Source organism: Diachasma alloeum, unplaced genomic scaffold, assembly GCF_001412515.2.
Source record: "Diachasma alloeum isolate Michigan unplaced genomic scaffold, Dall2.0 Dall_scaffold_00212, whole genome shotgun sequence".
Classification (NCBI taxonomy): Eukaryota; Metazoa; Arthropoda; class Insecta; order Hymenoptera; family Braconidae; genus Diachasma; species Diachasma alloeum.
The window spans coordinates 937,243-956,565 of NW_021680377.1; the positions used below are offsets into that span (position 1 = coordinate 937,243).

The window sequence follows — 19,323 nt, forward strand, 5'->3', positions numbered from 1 at the left end:
TCAAGCACAATTCTTTCAGTATAATTTTGGGCGCCGAACTGAAAGGTTATCTCTAGCATTCCTCGTTATTCCAGAAGCAATCATGAAAGTTCACCTATTACTTGCGGTGATTGCGGTGTCCGTCACGCTAGGTTAGTACGATTTCAATGCATTCATCCATCATTCACAAACTATTTTTCATCATCTCTATAAACTTTCGGTTATTATTTTGTAGGCCAGAGTTTGAAATGTTATTATTCACTGGAAAGCAAAGGCCTGAGGACAGCTAGAACTGAAATATCTTGCGACACTGAATGCGTAACAACCGTGGCCACAACGGGTAAATTAATTAATAACAAATTGTAATTTACAATAATTTTAAAATCCAGATAAATGCGAAAGAACATTCAGAAAATTTCAAAGAATTTCATCATTGGAAATTCATAATTTTATGTGAAAATCGATGGAAAGAGGAAATTTCAGTTCAATTGCTGAGAATTAAACACAAGTCAGGAAAATTCGAGTAAATTGTGCACACTTTAAAATAGTTTATTTGAATCAAATCAACTTCATTTCAATCGAATAAATCGTCTTTCGGTTTACGCGGTTTTGATAAACAAGGAAAACGGAAACGGCAATTTAATGGTCTTGTTCATAAAGGGATAAAAATGAGAAAATAAGAAAAAAAAAATTAAACATATTAAAATATTAAAAATTGATAAAAATAATAAATAATAAAATAATAAATTTGAAAGTAATAAAAAATGAGACGGCGCGGGTCTTGGATAAATTTAGAAACCACGTGTGAGTGAATGTTCCGGGGAAGCGAGTAATATAATGACGAGCGAAGTGACGAAAACCTTCTAACCCACGTACGAAAAAACGAATGGGCCGAGCTTGGCCCAAGCCCGGTGGCCGGCCTGCCGAACTTCGGGACCCGTTCCTCAACCGGGACCGCGCCGGACGTGGACTAAACTGTAGTTGAATCACTTAATATTTCTATCAACTGAATAATAAAACATTCAAGTCGAAAAAAATCGAGATGGAATTAATATGGAAGATTTGAAGTAGAGGTTTTACGAATTGCGCGGTAGACTAGTGGTTAGGGCGTCGGATTAGTAGTCGTGAGGTCGTGGGTTCGAGCCCACCTTAGGGGGTAATATTTTAAGTTACAAAATCGGTTTTTCAGCGATGATTGCGTTAGGGTTTGGTAGGTAGGGCACAATGAATACTAAAAATCATCCTAAAAAATGTTAATTATTTTGTTTTTGATATTATTGATAATTGCCATGAACAGTTTGGCAGCCAGTGCGGCACCAGTCGCATACCGGTATTGACTTTTTTTCCTCGTTGAACCTATTACGAATGCTGAGGAGTAATATTAAATTACTTGTATTTCAATCACCCATATTATCATATTCATGTAATTAAGTAATGTTTAATTGAGCCTGGCCAACGACTGGCAATCAACGCTGGGCCGAGATGGGCGCCCAGACCTGGCCCGATGTTATCATTCCAGGTTTCAACCAAGTCCGGCGCGGTCCCGGTTGAGGAACGGGTCCCGAAGTTCGGCAGGCCGGCCACCGGGCTTGGGCCAAGCTCGGCCCATTCGTTTTTTCGTACGTGGGTAACCCTTAAAGTTACACCAACGGCTGGAGCCCAATAACCAAGCTCCGGGCCACCGCTGGCTGAGGCTTGGTTATCGAGCTCCGGCATGCCAGTGTCCGGCCAAGGCTGGGCCAGATCTGTCAACCAAGGCTCGGTTACCTGCCCTTCTCCCGAGACTCAAGCCCTGGTCCCCAGGGATGGCCGAACCTCGGTCCAAGCCTGGGCGCCCAGGCTTGGCAAGCCCAGGCTTGTGCCAGGCTTGGCCCGTTTCTCCAACACTGGCATTTCGTACGTGGGAATCACTTGATAATATCAAATTCCAAATATTCTCCCATATCAATAACGTCATTTCCTTTGAACTTTAGACGATGGAATTCAGCTGCGCATACGTGCATGCCTTGACATGTACGAACAATTAACAGAGCCTGTGTTTCTGACTCAACTGTCACCGAGACAACAGGAGTTCATAGAAACCCTATCATTTGGGAGAATACGCAAGTGCAGCGAAGACCTCTGCAATAAAGATTATTGAATCCTTTCTCCAGTTACACCTTCGTCACCCGCGTCGTCGATACCGTGCGAGTGAAATTCCTTTTTTAGTATAACTTCCGAAAAAATTCTATAAATTCCGTATATTTAATTCTAAAAAAGTTGTCAACTCTTCATGCAGTTTTATTTACCAAAGAATTAGATAAGAATATAATATGAGGTATCATGGAAAATCCAAGGAAAACACAAACTATCGGTTAAAGACATGAAATTATCATACATCGCATAAAAAATATTTAATCAGACGCACTTGACTCATTTTAAAATCTATGTAACCGAATGTAACTGATTTAAATCGAATAAATCTCGTTACTTGAAATTTTCTAGTCAATACCATTATTTGTTGGTAGTTAATCAACTTAAATATTAAATATTATCTTATTAAAATCGTTCAATTGTATAAAATAACAAATCCATTCATTCCAAATGAAAAATTATTACATGCTTATAAATTCGTTCGCTTGACATGAGCTCTCTGACCTTCTGCAAATTCCGTGTATTTAATTCTAAAAAAGTTGTCAACTCTTGAAGCTGTTTCATTTCCGAAGGAACTAGATAAGAAAATAATACGAGCCATCGTGGAAAATCCAAGGAAAACTCAAACTATCGGTTAAAGACATGAAATTATCATACATCGCATAAAAAAATTTAATCTGACGCACTCGACTCATTCTAACCAGCTTATCGAGCCGGAAGGTCCCGATTCAGATAGTGTTTTTCCGAGAGTGTAGTGATGTTATACTGCTTAATCCATACCCCACTTGCCACCGCCCCCCCCCCCCNCCCCCCCCCCCCCCCCCCCCGCCCCTCGTTGGCAGAGGAAGCTGATTCCTTTTAGTGTCGCTTGGGAACCCGGACAGTAAGGATCTCCATATTCCTCTTCACCAAAGAAGCAGTCATGAGAGTTTTGCTAGCGCTCGGTGTCATTCTGATGTCCCTCGCGCTTGGTCAGTATAATTCAAATGTATTCACACAATATTCGAATTGTTCACTATTTTCAATCGATCACGGACACTCCCTCTTCTCTCTGTAGGTCAAGCGACGAAATGTTACTTCTCTGTTGAATCCAAATACATGAACACAGCGAGATTCGAAGTACCGTGTACATCGCAATGTGGAAAATCATCGGCACCACTGCGTAAGTTGATTAATCAGTCAATTAATTAAGTAGCGAAGTGGGAAAAGAAGATGAGTCAATTTTGACAAGTCAGTTGACCAGTTTTCAATCAATATCTCGGAATCTAAGGGAGATAGCGAAATTTTCGTAACTACATTTGTTGTAGCACTCAATTAGCTCCACAAAAAAGGTTATAACAAAAATTTCGCTATCTCCCTTAGATTCCGAGATATTTGAAAACTGGTTAATAGTCAAAATTGACTTATCTCCTTTTACGACTTCGAGCGAAAAATTGATGAGTGAAATTCTCACTGGGTGTTCTCATCAACTTTCCAGCCGACGGAAGTGAAATGACAATGCGTGCATGCGTTGACACCTTCGCGCAAATGTCATCGCCAGCTGTTTTGAACAAACTACCACCCGAGCAGAGGGTGAATTTAGAAGGCGTGACCTTCGGGGAAATACACTCGTGCAGTGGAGAGCTTTGCAACGGGGCGCATTCGATCCTATCGGGATCCCTACTATCACTGTGCATCGGTATCATCGTCGCCCTAGTCGCAATCAATTGAAGTCATTCAATGTTAAATACGATTGTTTTTCACGGCTTGTAGTTCAATTTGCCAATGTGTCAATCGGCCGCCGATTTCTAAGTGTACTTCTAAAAATAGCCATGTGATATTACGTCCGCCATCCACTTTTCTTGCTGTGATCTACGAATCGCTAATGCGCACAGATATCCATCTTGCATTTTAACAATGATCAGCAATCATTTTGGGATAATGCGAGGTTTCGCGAATTGAAGTTACGATAACAATATTTCTGTAGATCTATATATTTTCAATATACTAATCTTACAGATAACGTCTCCGTCTTTTTCTTGACCTACAGCTGAGTATTGATCTCCTGATGCAGTGTGCCAACATTTCACTGCTCTTTTCAAACATCATCGACAATTTTTGATTCATTCCGATGAAGAAATCGCAGCTGAATGAATACTTTGACAAACTTTGCCAGATTTGTTTTAGAAAATTGATTAGTGGCGTTTACTTGGCAATCAACTGCATCCTTGAACTTGCATTGGTTTTTTCCTCATTCCACGGCCCAAGGTTTTCTCACATTTCTGCATTTTGTGTCATGCGTGCGCAGTGGGTTTTCTAATGGCGCCAGAATACATAGACAAATTCCCCTACTCCGCTCGCACAGACGTGGTTCAAGGCTTTTGGCCATGGAATGGGTTATACGCGTCATCACCTCCTACGTCTCTGTGTATTTGTCTCTAGTAATAGAATCATGCAGTTGAATTTCATCTGCGATCGAATCAGCCCCTCCCAAATTTCCGCGGGGATCGATCCCCGCAGTTTCAGTTTGGAAATCGAACCGGAGGAATCTACTCGTTATGAGAATCGCACTGGTAATTGCGGTCGTCCTTCACTGAGAAAAAAATATAATTCTCAATCAAATTTGTTTCGAACAACCAAATGCCCGAAATTCCCATACGAAATCTGGCTTTAAATTCTTGTCAGAAGAATATTTGATTGGCAGAATTATATTTTTTTCTCACTGAATTCTTCCTTTGGCACTCGGTGAGCATCTCTTTATCATTCATTGCATAAGCGAATATTTTAGCTTCATCACCTTTGATTGATGTCTCCTCGCTCTGTCGATAGGTGATAATTTGAAATGCTACTTTTCCGTGGAGTCGGAGGAGAGAACACCGAGAGAATTCCAGTGCCTTGCTCGTCTGATTGCGCTAAAGGCGAGGCGCCGTTGCGTAAGTTGATTAATTAATGCTGTGACACATTATTTACATTAGACGCAGCGAAACTTCGTTGTTTACCCATTTCAAAGTGCCTCATGTAAAATGGGATTGGATTTCTATTGAACTTTGCGTTAGTGTTTGGCCGATTCTGGCAATTGAAGTGTTCACTGGAAAATATTTTACGGAAAAAATTATTAGAATTAGATTTTTCAATGCAGCGCAGTTTAATGAGATATTCTCGATAGAAATTCCTCAGCTCAACTTTTTTGAGCTTTTCGTTTGATTTTTTAATTGGAAAAAAAATAGAGTAGAAAAAATAAAATTCTACTGATTTTTTTGTAAAATAATTCCCATTTATTTTTTATGAAAAAAAAATTTTCCCTTAGAATTCAAGATTCTTCAACAGAATGAGCGAAGAACTAATCAAATTTTCAATAAAAGAAGTTTCCATCAAATTTTCTCGGACGCATTTTTTCACACGCGCCCCAAATAATTAAACATCTCAGTAAATAACAAGAAAAGTCATAAATTTTTTCGGATATTAAACTTCGCACCTGAATAATACAAAGTCACGTGCCAGAACCGTATTGATACTTGTCAGATCGAAACCTGATCCCCGAACAGCTATTGTAAAGGAAAAATTCCGATGATAGCATGCGATTACGTGAGCCCAGATGGTCGTTATTATGCGACCAATTTATTTCCATAATCAACTGAATACGACAAAATTTTCTTCCGACAAGATCACGCGGTCACGTTCTATCATTCTCGTAATAATTCATAGTAATTCATCCAAATGTTTCAATTCCAGCTGATGGAAACGTGATGACGATGCGTGGATGCCACGACATGTTCTCTGAATTATTCGCGCACTTTAGTTTAGGAATAATGACAGAGGGGCAAAAGGCGGCTCTGGAAGGATTAACATCTGACAAAATACACCTGTGTAAGGAAGACTTTTGCAACGCAACCCCTTCAGTCGCATCAGCATGCTTACTGTTGGTCTACGATCGCCGCTATCGCGATTTATTGAGATCCATTTTAGTGCTAGATCAACTGTAAAATACTCATGAATTATTTTAATACATTGAGCTAATGAAATTGACGAGGTAGATTTGGTCGTTCATTTGCCGCTTGCACTTTTGGTTAAGAATACGTATATGACTTGGATTTCTAAGTATTCGCTCCTAAAAATAGTCTAACGAGATCGTGCTCCATCTGCTTTTGCCACTGAGCTTTCTGCATTGCGAACCATTGCCACGTTGTCAGTCGCAATTTGGCCTAAGCTCGAGATGTCACTGATGCGGGATCTCGGAATCGGAAGTCAATTCAATCGATCAATGCAACTATTTTTAGTGATTAGTGTTGTGGTTTTTCCCTACGCCCTCGGTTAGTATATTTCAAATATGCAGTAGAATAATTTGCGCTAATTTTTTGTGACTTTCGGATAATTATTTATGTTTTTTTGTCGACTTGTAGGAGAACATGTTCAATGTTACGCCAATGTGGAGTCGACGAATATAACTACGCCGAAATCGTTCGTTCATTGCATATCTCAGTGTGGAAAAGCTGACGTTCATCTGTGTAAGTTGATTCAAAAGAGATTATTCTTGTCTTTGAGTGTATTGATGCCCTAGAAAAAACAACTGGGTTCTTCACTATTATTCTTTGAGGCTATTATTAGGTGAAGGTATGTAGATAACGACTAATTGAAGACTCGGTGTGAAGAAATTTGTTACAGAAATTTAGTCTCTGTTGGAACTCCATAACGTTTTTATCGAAATTCGCTTGTAAAATCTATTTTCCAATGTTTATTGGAAATATTTGATGAGAAATTTCAATGGATTTGTACTTTGAGTGCCAAAAAACTCACAAATTTTCATGCTTTCTCTCATATTTCTTCCCTTCATTTCAAATAAAAGTGTCTGAACCACAATTTAACACTCAATGTACACTTTTCCATTAAATTTTTCTGTGTATGACAGAACGATCTAAATTCTAATATCATTTGCAACTTTCAGCCGATGGCAGCTACGTCATTGTGCGATCATGCGGTGAATTCTTCGCGGATATGCCGTCATTACTATCACGCCCTGATTTGAGAACATTATCACAGGATGCGAAGACAGCTTTATCTCGAATGTCATCCAGAGATTTGCACCTCTGCAAGAAGAACCTCTGCAACGAAGCACATTTGAGCGTTTCGCCTTCGTGGTTGGTGGCTATGACAATCATTGCTGCTGTCATTGGAATGGGCAACTAACTTCGACAGGACTGAATGCCACAAAAAATTTGACCAATTGTAAATACTGACAGGTTTTTGAAATATATTCATTTGGAAGAATTCTTTTAGTATTTCACTGTTAGACGACCTTCGATCACTGAAAGCAGACAGACTCCTCACGGTCACCGGAAAGTCTTTCCACAGATGTCAATAGACGGACTGCTTTATTTATCTACTTCCCTTTTATACTCACATCCGGTGATGCTGATACCGGGAGGAACAACGTGAACAGTTCCGTTAATTGCAGTCATTAATCTGTTTCACAGCACCAACTTGTGCTGTTTGATGGAATTGCCACTAAATTTCAATCTTAATTTATGTTCCTGGCGACCACAAAATGATGTATTCTGGCAGGAAATCTACTCCTGATACTATACACTGCTGTACTTTGATCTTGAATGACATCAGAGGAAACGCTTTACTTCTAAAGATTTTTAATCAATTCACATTCACGACCTGCCCTCATCTCGCGGAATCGTCTCGGGAATACAGTGGGATCCCTTGACATTGACGCATCATCATTGGAGCGATGTATTGAATCACTAACACATGTCAATATAATATACCACACGTACGCAGACACTACAATGGAGCGCATTTGACCGTCACATCTCATTGTTGCCCGATGCCAGCCTCATTGCTTCCGTAATTAGAATCAATCGGAAGTTATTGTCGATAAATTGAATGGAATGATCTCGAAAATTGTTAGAGCGTCAGTCCCTCAGATCCATGAGTACAAATATGATAAATGCAACATAAAACATCAGAGAATGCGAATTTCATCAATTTCCAATCGATTTCATCAATCGGAAAATAAATTAATTTTGATTTTGACGCAAAAAATATTCTGGTATTTTTTCTTTCGCAGAAAACGACAGAAAATTGATAGAATTTGGAATAGTATTCCTCGATTTTTTCATTCATCCATCGGATGTGTTTGTGCATTTGTAATTAAGCACTTCAAGTTTTAAGTCGACACGCAAACCGTAACCTGTTTTCATCTTTTCCTTTTTCATTCCGCTTGCCATTACCATCTCATCATCGATTGAGGAAAATCTGTTTTTCCTCCGCAAATACCAAGATTGTTTCCCAGAAATTTATGAGTGAGATGTTATCACATTGACATCTCGTACAATTTCCAGATTGGCAAAGCATGATAATTCATTTTCTACAGTTCCTGGAGTTTCAACTACTGCTCCAACCCTCCGCGTTCGCTTCTACGGTTGTGATCAATCGAAACCTGACTCATTGTGTATTCCCTGTACCCCAATAGATTACGTCGGATAATAAAACTTGAAAGCTCTCCATTTTTCCGGAGCAACGGCATAGGGATTATCTCATTAGTCCTCTCAGCCCTTGTTTAACGTAGCCGATAACAGAAATCGATGGTGCTTTATCGGAGTTGTTCATTGCAGGAGAACATTCTGAGCACAATACATTAGTAAAGTGTAGGTACAGTTTTTGACGAACCACTGAGGTCGTGACATCGTACTTCTCGAGCGAGAATTGCCGGAAGCAGAAGACAGAATGAAGGTTTTGTTGGTCGTCGGTTTGGTTGCGCTTCCCTTCGCTATCGGTGAGGATTCAGTCGGAGGGATGACCCTTTCGCATCTGTTCCTTGCAAATTTTATTGGAGGTGAATTTTTTTAGGGGGCAATTTCACGTGCCATCATTGCCGCGGATGTGGAGACCCCTTCAATGCAGAATCTGTCAAGTCGGAGGTCTGCGATTCCGCGTGCGTGAAAACAGTCATTGTGGCCAGTAAGTACATCTGTTAGTGGACTATTTTAGTCGCGTCGTAGTTTAGGTGAAGGTTGAAGGAAGTTCATTGGAAAATCTACGAAAACTGTAAATTTCAGGTCAATTCAGCAGCGAAGTGGTGAAACGGTTCAAGTCGTCTTGTCTCCCAGTTGTATTTTTGAGGAATATTTCCGAATCCAAGGGAGATAGCAAAATTTTCGTAATTACATTTGTTATAGCTCTCAATCGGCTGCACAAAAAAGGTTATAATGAAAATTTTGCTATCTCCCTTAGGTTTCGAGATATTCATTGAAAACTGGTCGATAGTCGTAATTGACTATCAGTTGAATTCATAATTTGGCGTTGAGAAATTTCATTGAATCGTCCGTTGTAATTTTATATTATTTGTAGATCATTTGTAAGAATTTTCAAAGACATCCGAAAGAAATGCCAATGCCAATCTTCCAAAAATTACTAGTCAGCTGTCTAGGAAATTTCAACTTTCTTCAAGCATATGTTATTAACTCGAGGAATCCAAGAAATCCTCTCGTTTTCCAGACAATGGGACTGTCGCCACGGTGAGATCCTGCCGCGAGGTCTACGAGCCAGGGCGGAATACTTCATCCCCGGGATTACCCACCGATGTAGCGGAAGTGCATTATTACCAATGCAAGGAAAATCTTTGCAATGGAGCCTCCTCTGTCGAGCCTGCGTCCCTAGTACTCGCTATCTTGAGCGTAATTTGGATTTCAGTTGATGGCCTCAGTCATCAATAATTTCGGAATTCAATTTCATTATTTATAGTGCAAGATTGTATCTCAATACACGGTCACACGAAATATCAGGCGGTGTGTCATTACCCTTATCTCTTATATCGAAGTAACACTCTCAGCGTTTTCAGTTCCTACATGCTGAAAAATTTTTGATAAAAATTATCCTAGCGTTCTATGAAATGTATCATGTCATCGTCACATGTCAGTCATCGTTTCCTCATTTCTATCCCGAAATTTAGTGAAAATTAATATGTGACGATCAAATTTTATTACTTTAAAGAAATTTTATCCTGATAAAAATAAAAATTACCGTGCCGGTAGAGTGAAAATTACTGTACCGGTAGGATAACATTTAACAAACTAGTTCTACGATGTTTCCACTTTTTCTCAAATGGATTGTTTTTATCTGCGATCATTGAGAGGTGCGACTGATACAATCCACTTTGAACGAACTTTGATCAAGGTTGAACGATTAGATAAATAATTCAATGGGTTCCTCCGAAATCATCAGTTTAAAATCGAGGAGCGAGGTGGGTGGCCCTTCATTTACGGATAATTCATCCAAGTCATCACATCGCTCTTCCATTTCGGGCAGCGTCACAAGTGTTTCTACAAGTTGAAGTGAAAATGAGAGGATTGGTGTTCATCGCTGTCATTGCTGTCGCAATCGCTGTCGGTGAGTAGCCAAATTTGATTCAACACGGAGAGAAATTTTTTCGAAAAATTCTAGTGCTAGCACGGGGAAAGAGGCGCAAAATGACGGCCAGGAAAAAATTCCAGTGCCGGCACTAGAAATTTTATTGGGGAAAACGTGAATTTTCCCCCGTATTTCTGTGAAAATTTCCCAGAAATACCAAGAAATTTTACCTTAACAGCACTAGAATTTTTCACAGCCGGTGGATTACAATTTTGTCCAGTACTCGCACTAGAATTTTTATAGAAAATTTCTCTCCGTGAACAGTGGGCATTTTTTCTGCTTTTTGGATATTGAATGGATTTCTTAGCGAATCCCGTCCCAGTCGTTAGGAAATCCCAGACATGTCTAGCAAATTTCATCTCATGATGTCAATGGTATTTCATGGAAAAAGGGATTTCAATTGAATTTTTTTCACAGGCGAATCTCTAGAATGTTATCATTGCGAGCAGTGTCAAGATCCTTTCCGCAAAGCAGATGCCAAACCCTTCAATTGTACCTATTCAGACGCCTGTCAAAAAGTAGATGTCACACTCAGTAAGTCAATAATTTCATATTCTCAGCAATTTGAGTGTTCGTTTGATCATAAAAATTAATTATAAATAATTTACAGCCAATGGAACTGTATGGACAACGCGCACGTGTGCTTCGGTAGCGTCACTCAGAACAGTCGACTCCAGGAAAGCAGAATCAGTGTATCCGGCTTCGGCAGTTTTCAATATTTGTAAAGAGAACCTTTGTAACGGAGCCACTTCCATCGCTTCAACATCCTTATTCCTAACATTCGTCAGCGTTATTTTTGCTGGGCTCGCTATTAATCGAAAGTAATTATGAAGTAATTATGAATTGTTGATTTTAGATAGCACACAACTGTGGAAATATATTGAGTTCAAAACAATTTGCAAAGATTTTGATACTTGCATTTATTCCTTTATTCTGACTAATTAATCATCTCAAAATTATTGAGAAATTTCACGTAAAAACCCAACTGTCCAGAGAACGAGATTCTTTGCGTCACCTCATACCCATCAGCCTTCAACAAATCTATTTACGGCTGATGATTCACTGATGTATCATCCGCTAAACTCGATATCAGTTTTGTCGACAAAAATCTGATAGTCGTTATCTGTTTCATATCCCTCATATAATCTCAGTACACAAATGTTACCAGAAACCGATAAACTATCGAGGCAGAGACATCAAGATTAACCTCTAGTGTGACAGTAAAATTATTCTTCAATTTCCCTGAGAATGAATAACCTCCTTGTTTTTATTATTGCTTCAACTATCTTTACCATCTGTGAGTATTTATCTTCTATCGCACGATTTTACGAATTTCTTCTCACTGCAGACATCAATTCTTTATTGAACGCACTTGTTCTACAGGTGAATCTCTACAATGTTACTCCTGCAGCGGCTGCAAAGAACCTTTCGACTCAGCAGCGGCTAGCGTTCTCAACTGCACTAAAATAATTGGAACCGGAGGTGTTTGTGCAAAAGCACTTGCAAAATTCCGTGCGTGTGGATTACAGTTTATCACACGGAACGAAATATTCAGTGAAAATTACCAGAAAAAAGATCTACAAGTTACGTTTCGAAACGTTATCTGGGAGCGAAGTAAAATTCAATAAAAAGTGTCAATCGTCACGTAAATTCTACGATCTGTTCCGTAATGTTTATTGAATATTTCTCTCCGTGCATTTTTAAATCACAACGTCATTGAAAATTTTGCAACTTTCTCACGGTTTCTTCAAACGCCAAAACACTAACCGATTTCGTCCAGATTTTTTCTCTACAAAACTTCAATTTTTCATTGGCAGAAAAAAAAATTGAGTATGAAAAAGTCAACAGAATGATTTTTACAAAAAGACAAATCAAATTTTTCATTCCTTTGAAGAAAACGTGTCAACCCGGTGGCTTGGCGCAGTGGGTAAGTTCATTGCCTCACATGCGAACGGTTCCGAGTTTAAATCCCGGCCGGGTAGAATGGTGCGATCTAACCATTTAAAGTCTTGATCATCATCGCAGTATACCCTAACCGGGTCGAAGCGATGTAAAATAACGATAAAAAAAAAGAAGAAAACGTCTGCAGAAGTTGCGTCTTTTTCGATAAAAGTCTGCAAACTAAAATGCTTATAATATTTTCAGTTAGCGGGAAAGAATTATCCTTCCGCTATTGTGGAAGAATCCCCACTATCTCCTCAACAGACGTCCAAACACCGTCATTTAGGGTCGACAGCGATGTCGTATCTCTACATGAATTTTACTGTTTCAAGGATTTCTGCAATGACGCTCCATCATTCTACTCACCACTTTGGGTATTGATGGCGAGCGTCGGCTGTATTTTTTTGTTCGGGCGTGGTGGACATTAATTACATGAAATTATAATAATTATAACAAATAAGCAAACAAACAAACAAAACAACAAACAAAATTATTTTATTAATACATAATATTGTATGAATATAAATTCAAACAATTTGCTACCGATTGGTGATAAAATTTTTTGGAAATAATGAAATAGGGGGGATAACGCCTTTCTTTTCTGGGGTGATTTTTCAAAAATTTATTTTAAAAAAAGTACTAACTAGCAAATATTTTTTATTAGCTCGCAATTTTCTTCAAAACTACTTCAATGAGGAAAAAAATGAAAATTTGGAATATCTATACATGAGGGGCTAATTGATCGGATCTCATAGTTTCCGAGATAATCGCGAAAAACGAAAATGCTAAAAAAAATTAATTTAATTCATCTTATATAGGGTGTAGGAAGTNCAAAAAATATTCTGGTATTTTTTCTTTCGCAGAAAACGACAGAAAATTGATAGAATTTGGAATAGTATTCCTCGATTTTTTCATTCATCCATCGGATGTGTTTGTGCATTTGTAATTAAGCACTTCAAGTTTTAAGTCGACACGCAAACCGTAACCTGTTTTCATCTTTTCCTTTTTCATTCCGCTTGCCATTACCATCTCATCATCGATTGAGGAAAATCTGTTTTTCCTCCGCAAATACCAAGATTGTTTCCCAGAAATTTATGAGTGAGATGTTATCACATTGACATCTCGTACAATTTCCAGATTGGCAAAGCATGATAATTCATTTTCTACAGTTCCTGGAGTTTCAACTACTGCTCCAACCCTCCGCGTTCGCTTCTACGGTTGTGATCAATCGAAACCTGACTCATTGTGTATTCCCTGTACCCCAATAGATTACGTCGGATAATAAAACTTGAAAGCTCTCCATTTTTCCGGAGCAACGGCATAGGGATTATCTCATTAGTCCTCTCAGCCCTTGTTTAACGTAGCCGATAACAGAAATCGATGGTGCTTTATCGGAGTTGTTCATTGCAGGAGAACATTCTGAGCACAATACATTAGTAAAGTGTAGGTACAGTTTTTGACGAACCACTGAGGTCGTGACATCGTACTTCTCGAGCGAGAATTGCCGGAAGCAGAAGACAGAATGAAGGTTTTGTTGGTCGTCGGTTTGGTTGCGCTTCCCTTCGCTATCGGTGAGGATTCAGTCGGAGGGATGACCCTTTCGCATCTGTTCCTTGCAAATTTTATTGGAGGTGAATTTTTTTAGGGGGCAATTTCACGTGCCATCATTGCCGCGGATGTGGAGACCCCTTCAATGCAGAATCTGTCAAGTCGGAGGTCTGCGATTCCGCGTGCGTGAAAACAGTCATTGTGGCCAGTAAGTACATCTGTTAGTGGACTATTTTAGTCGCGTCGTAGTTTAGGTGAAGGTTGAAGGAAGTTCATTGGAAAATCTACGAAAACTGTAAATTTCAGGTCAATTCAGCAGCGAAGTGGTGAAACGGTTCAAGTCGTCTTGTCTCCCAGTTGTATTTTTGAGGAATATTTCCGAATCCAAGGGAGATAGCAAAATTTTCGTAATTACATTTGTTATAGCTCTCAATCGGCTGCACAAAAAAGGTTATAATGAAAATTTTGCTATCTCCCTTAGGTTTCGAGATATTCATTGAAAACTGGTCGATAGTCGTAATTGACTATCAGTTGAATTCATAATTTGGCGTTGAGAAATTTCATTGAATCGTCCGTTGTAATTTTATATTATTTGTAGATCATTTGTAAGAATTTTCAAAGACATCCGAAAGAAATGCCAATGCCAATCTTCCAAAAATTACTAGTCAGCTGTCTAGGAAATTTCAACTTTCTTCAAGCATATGTTATTAACTCGAGGAATCCAAGAAATCCTCTCGTTTTCCAGACAATGGGACTGTCGCCACGGTGAGATCCTGCCGCGAGGTCTACGAGCCAGGGCGGAATACTTCATCCCCGGGATTACCCACCGATGTAGCGGAAGTGCATTATTACCAATGCAAGGAAAATCTTTGCAATGGAGCCTCCTCTGTCGAGCCTGCGTCCCTAGTACTCGCTATCTTGAGCGTAATTTGGATTTCAGTTGATGGCCTCAGTCATCAATAATTTCGGAATTCAATTTCATTATTTATAGTGCAAGATTGTATCTCAATACACGGTCACACGAAATATCAGGCGGTGTGTCATTACCCTTATCTCTTATATCGAAGTAACACTCTCAGCGTTTTCAGTTCCTACATGCTGAAAAATTTTTGATAAAAATTATCCTAGCGTTCTATGAAATGTATCATGTCATCGTCACATGTCAGTCATCGTTTCCTCATTTCTATCCCGAAATTTAGTGAAAATTAATATGTGACGATCAAATTTTATTACTTTAAAGAAATTTTATCCTGATAAAAATAAAAATTACCGTGCCGGTAGAGTGAAAATTACTGTACCGGTAGGATAACATTTAACAAACTAGTTCTACGATGTTTCCACTTTTTCTCAAATGGATTGTTTTTATCTGCGATCATTGAGAGGTGCGACTGATACAATCCACTTTGAACGAACTTTGATCAAGGTTGAACGATTAGATAAATAATTCAATGGGTTCCTCCGAAATCATCAGTTTAAAATCGAGGAGCGAGGTGGGTGGCCCTTCATTTACGGATAATTCATCCAAGTCATCACATCGCTCTTCCATTTCGGGCAGCGTCACAAGTGTTTCTACAAGTTGAAGTGAAAATGAGAGGATTGGTGTTCATCGCTGTCATTGCTGTCGCAATCGCTGTCGGTGAGTAGCCAAATTTGATTCAACACGGAGAGAAATTTTTTCGAAAAATTCTAGTGCTAGCACGGGGAAAGAGGCGCAAAATGACGGCCAGGAAAAAATTCCAGTGCCGGCACTAGAAATTTTATTGGGGAAAACGTGAATTTTCCCCCGTATTTCTGTGAAAATTTCCCAGAAATACCAAGAAATTTTACCTTAACAGCACTAGAATTTTTCACAGCCGGTGGATTACAATTTTGTCCAGTACTCGCACTAGAATTTTTATAGAAAATTTCTCTCCGTGAACAGTGGGCATTTTTTCTGCTTTTTGGATATTGAATGGATTTCTTAGCGAATCCCGTCCCAGTCGTTAGGAAATCCCAGACATGTCTAGCAAATTTCATCTCATGATGTCAATGGTATTTCATGGAAAAAGGGATTTCAATTGAATTTTTTTCACAGGCGAATCTCTAGAATGTTATCATTGCGAGCAGTGTCAAGATCCTTTCCGCAAAGCAGATGCCAAACCCTTCAATTGTACCTATTCAGACGCCTGTCAAAAAGTAGATGTCACACTCAGTAAGTCAATAATTTCATATTCTCAGCAATTTGAGTGTTCGTTTGATCATAAAAATTAATTATAAATAATTTACAGCCAATGGAACTGTATGGACAACGCGCACGTGTGCTTCGGTAGCGTCACTCAGAACAGTCGACTCCAGGAAAGCAGAATCAGTGTATCCGGCTTCGGCAGTTTTCAATATTTGTAAAGAGAACCTTTGTAACGGAGCCACTTCCATCGCTTCAACATCCTTATTCCTAACATTCGTCAGCGTTATTTTTGCTGGGCTCGCTATTAATCGAAAGTAATTATGAAGTAATTATGAATTGTTGATTTTAGATAGCACACAACTGTGGAAATATATTGAGTTCAAAACAATTTGCAAAGATTTTGATACTTGCATTTATTCCTTTATTCTGACTAATTAATCATCTCAAAATTATTGAGAAATTTCACGTAAAAACCCAACTGTCCAGAGAACGAGATTCTTTGCGTCACCTCATACCCATCAGCCTTCAACAAATCTATTTACGGCTGATGATTCACTGATGTATCATCCGCTAAACTCGATATCAGTTTTGTCGACAAAAATCTGATAGTCGTTATCTGTTTCATATCCCTCATATAATCTCAGTACACAAATGTTACCAGAAACCGATAAACTATCGAGGCAGAGACATCAAGATTAACCTCTAGTGTGACAGTAAAATTATTCTCCAATTTCCCTGAGAATGAATAACCTCCTTGTTTTTATTATTGCTTCAACTATCTTTACCATCTGTGAGTATTTATCTTCTATCGCACGATTTTACGAATTTCTTCTCACTGCAGACATCAATTCTTTATTGAACGCACTTGTTCTACAGGTGAATCTCTACAATGTTACTCCTGCAGCGGCTGCAAAGAACCTTTCGACTCAGCAGCGGCTAGCGTTCTCAACTGCACTAAAATAATTGGAACCGGAGGTGTTTGTGCAAAAGCACTTGCAAAATTCCGTGCGTGTGGATTACAGTTTATCACACGGAACGAAATATTCAGTGAAAATTACCAGAAAAAAGATCTACAAGTTACGTTTCGAAACGTTATCTGGGAGCGAAGTAAAATTCAATAAAAAGTGTCAATCGTCACGTAAATTCTACGATCTGTTCCGTAATGTTTATTGAATATTTCTCTCCGTGCATTTTTAAATCACAACGTCATTGAAAATTTTGCAACTTTCTCACGGTTTCTTCAAACGCCAAAACACTAACCGATTTCGTCCAGATTTTTTCTCTACAAAACTTCAATTTTTCATTGGCAGAAAAAAAAATTGAGTATGAAAAAGTCAACAGAATGATTTTTACAAAAAGACAAATCAAATTTTTCATTCCTTTGAAGAAAACGTGTCAACCCGGTGGCTTGGCGCAGTGGGTAAGTTCATTGCCTCACATGCGAACGGTTCCGAGTTTAAATCCCGGCCGGGTAGAATGGTGCGATCTAACCATTTAAAGTCTTGATCATCATCGCAGTATACCCTAACCGGGTCGAAGCGATGTAAAATAACGATAAAAAAAAAGAAGAAAACGTCTGCAGAAGTTGCGTCTTTTTCGATAAAAGTCTGCAAACTAAAATGCTTATAATATTTTCAGTTAGCGGGAAAGAATTATCCTTCCGCTATTGTGGAAGAATCCCCACTATCTCCTCAACAGACGTCCAAACACCGTCATTTAGGGTCGACAGCGATGTCGTATCTCTACATGAATTTTACTGTTTCAAGGATTTCTGCAATGACGCTCCATCATTCTACTCACCACTTTGGGTATTGATGGCGAGCGTCGGCTGTATTTTTTTGTTCGGGCGTGGTGGACATTAATTACATGAAATTATAATAATTATAACAAATAAGCAAACAAACAAACAAAACAACAAACAAAATTATTTTATTAATACATAATATTGTATGAATATAAATTCAAACAATTTGCTACCGATTGGTGATAAAATTTTTTGGAAATAATGAAATAGGGGGGATAACGCCTTTCTTTTCTGGGGTGATTTTTCAAAAATTTATTTTAAAAAAAGTACTAACTAGCAAATATTTTTTATTAGCTCGCAATTTTCTTCAAAACTACTTCAATGAGGAAAAAAATGAAAATTTGGAATATCTATACATGAGGGGCTAATTGATCGGATCTCATAGTTTCCGAGATAATCGCGAAAAACGAAAATGCTAAAAAAAATTAATTTAATTCATCTTATATAGGGTGTAGGAAGTGGAACCCAAATTTGGTTTTAAGGCTCTATCTCCCATAGTTTCCGAGATAATCGCGAAAAACGAAAATGCAAAAAAAAATTAATTTAATTCATCTTCTGTAGGGTGTAGGAAGTGGAAAAACGCAATTCTGGACCGTCCTTCTGCCTATACGGAACCCAAATTTCCTCAGGAATCGAATGGAATAGGTTTTAAGGCTCTATCTCTCATAGTTTCCGAGATAATCGCGAAAAACGAAAGTGCCAAAAAAAATTAATTTAATTCATCTTGTATAGGGTGTAGGAAGTGGAAAAACGCAATTCTGAGCCGTCCATCTGCCTATACGGAACCCAAATTTCCTCAGGAATCGAATGGAATAGGTTTTAAGGCTCTATCTCTCATAGTTTCCGAGATAATCGCGAAAAACGAAAGTGCCAAAAAAAATTAATTTAATTCATCTTGTATAGGGTGTAGGACGTGGAAAAACGCAATTCTGAGCCGTCCATCTGCCTATACGGAACCCAAATTTCCTCAGGAATCGAATGGAATAGGTTTTAAGGCTCTATCTCTCATAGTTTCCGAGATAATCGCGAAAAACGAAAGTGCCAAAAAAAATTAATTTAATTCATCTTGTATAGGGTGTAGGAAGTGGAAAAACGCAATTCTGAGCCGTCCATCTGCCTATACGGAACCCAAATTTCCTCAGGAATCGAATGGAATAGGTTTTAAGGCTCTATCTCTCATAGTTTCCGAGATAATCGCGAAAAACGAAAGTGCCAAAAAAAATTAATTTAATTCATCTTGTATAGGGTGTAGGAAGTGGAAAAACGCAATTCTGAGCCGTCCATCTGCCTATACGGAACCCAAATTTCCTCAGGAATCGAATGGAATAGGTTTTAAGGCTCTATCTCTCATAGTTTCCGA

The 19,323-nt window shown here is 38.7% G+C and overlaps 7 protein-coding genes and 1 long non-coding RNA gene across 12 annotated transcripts in view; 7 read left to right on the plus strand and 1 right to left on the minus strand.

Moving 5' to 3' along the window:
- The window catches only part of LOC107036929 (glutamate receptor ionotropic, kainate 2), a 102,322-nt gene that overhangs the window by 26,696 nt on the left and 56,303 nt on the right, over nt 1-19,323 (minus strand). The gene's annotated exons all lie outside the window — the stretch shown is intronic.
- LOC107036937 lies at nt 46-2,873 on the plus strand. The gene is made up of 3 exons (XM_015255207.2): nt 46-131; nt 215-319; nt 1,953-2,873. Exons 1-3 carry the CDS (start codon nt 83-85, stop codon nt 2,117-2,119), a joined length of 321 nt encoding a protein of 106 aa, XP_015110693.1. The 5' UTR covers nt 46-82; the 3' UTR covers nt 2,120-2,873.
- Nucleotides 2,966-4,111, plus strand: LOC107036933. Its single transcript, XM_015255201.1, has 3 exons — nt 2,966-3,083; nt 3,170-3,274; nt 3,590-4,111. Exons 1-3 carry the CDS (start codon nt 3,035-3,037, stop codon nt 3,820-3,822), a joined length of 387 nt encoding a protein of 128 aa, XP_015110687.1. The 5' UTR covers nt 2,966-3,034; the 3' UTR covers nt 3,823-4,111.
- LOC107036930 lies at nt 4,352-7,356 on the plus strand. 5 transcript variants are annotated; one of them, XM_015255196.1, is made up of 5 exons: nt 4,525-4,836; nt 4,921-5,024; nt 5,824-6,401; nt 6,492-6,596; nt 7,034-7,356. In XM_015255196.1, exons 3-5 carry the CDS (start codon nt 6,305-6,307, stop codon nt 7,273-7,275), a joined length of 444 nt encoding a protein of 147 aa, XP_015110682.1. In that variant the 5' UTR covers nt 4,525-4,836; nt 4,921-5,024; nt 5,824-6,304; the 3' UTR covers nt 7,276-7,356. The 5 variants fall into 5 exon arrangements, with proteins under 5 accessions (XP_015110684.1, XP_015110685.1, XP_015110681.1 ...); XM_015255197.1 differs by having other exon boundaries at nt 4,525-4,664; XM_015255198.2 differs by lacking the exons at nt 6,492-6,596; nt 7,034-7,356 and having other exon boundaries at nt 4,352-4,664; nt 4,953-5,024; nt 5,824-5,958; nt 6,210-6,302.
- Nucleotides 10,243-11,401, plus strand: LOC107036934. Its single transcript, XM_015255204.1, has 3 exons — nt 10,243-10,485; nt 10,924-11,040; nt 11,117-11,401. The coding sequence occupies exons 1-3, from the start codon at nt 10,437-10,439 to the stop codon at nt 11,329-11,331; spliced, it is 381 nt and encodes a 126-aa protein (XP_015110690.1). The 5' UTR covers nt 10,243-10,436; the 3' UTR covers nt 11,332-11,401.
- LOC107036936 lies at nt 13,331-15,233 on the plus strand. Its single transcript, XM_015255206.1, has 3 exons — nt 13,331-14,018; nt 14,093-14,203; nt 14,741-15,233. Exons 1-3 carry the CDS (start codon nt 13,970-13,972, stop codon nt 14,956-14,958), a joined length of 378 nt encoding a protein of 125 aa, XP_015110692.1. The 5' UTR covers nt 13,331-13,969; the 3' UTR covers nt 14,959-15,233.
- Nucleotides 15,389-16,547, plus strand: LOC107036935. The gene is made up of 3 exons (XM_015255205.2): nt 15,389-15,631; nt 16,070-16,186; nt 16,263-16,547. Exons 1-3 carry the CDS (start codon nt 15,583-15,585, stop codon nt 16,475-16,477), a joined length of 381 nt encoding a protein of 126 aa, XP_015110691.1. The 5' UTR covers nt 15,389-15,582; the 3' UTR covers nt 16,478-16,547.
- Nucleotides 16,835-18,139, plus strand: LOC107036938. Its single transcript, XR_001460799.1, has 3 exons — nt 16,835-16,949; nt 17,036-17,164; nt 17,798-18,139. It is a non-coding gene; the product is annotated as an uncharacterized LOC107036938 (long non-coding RNA).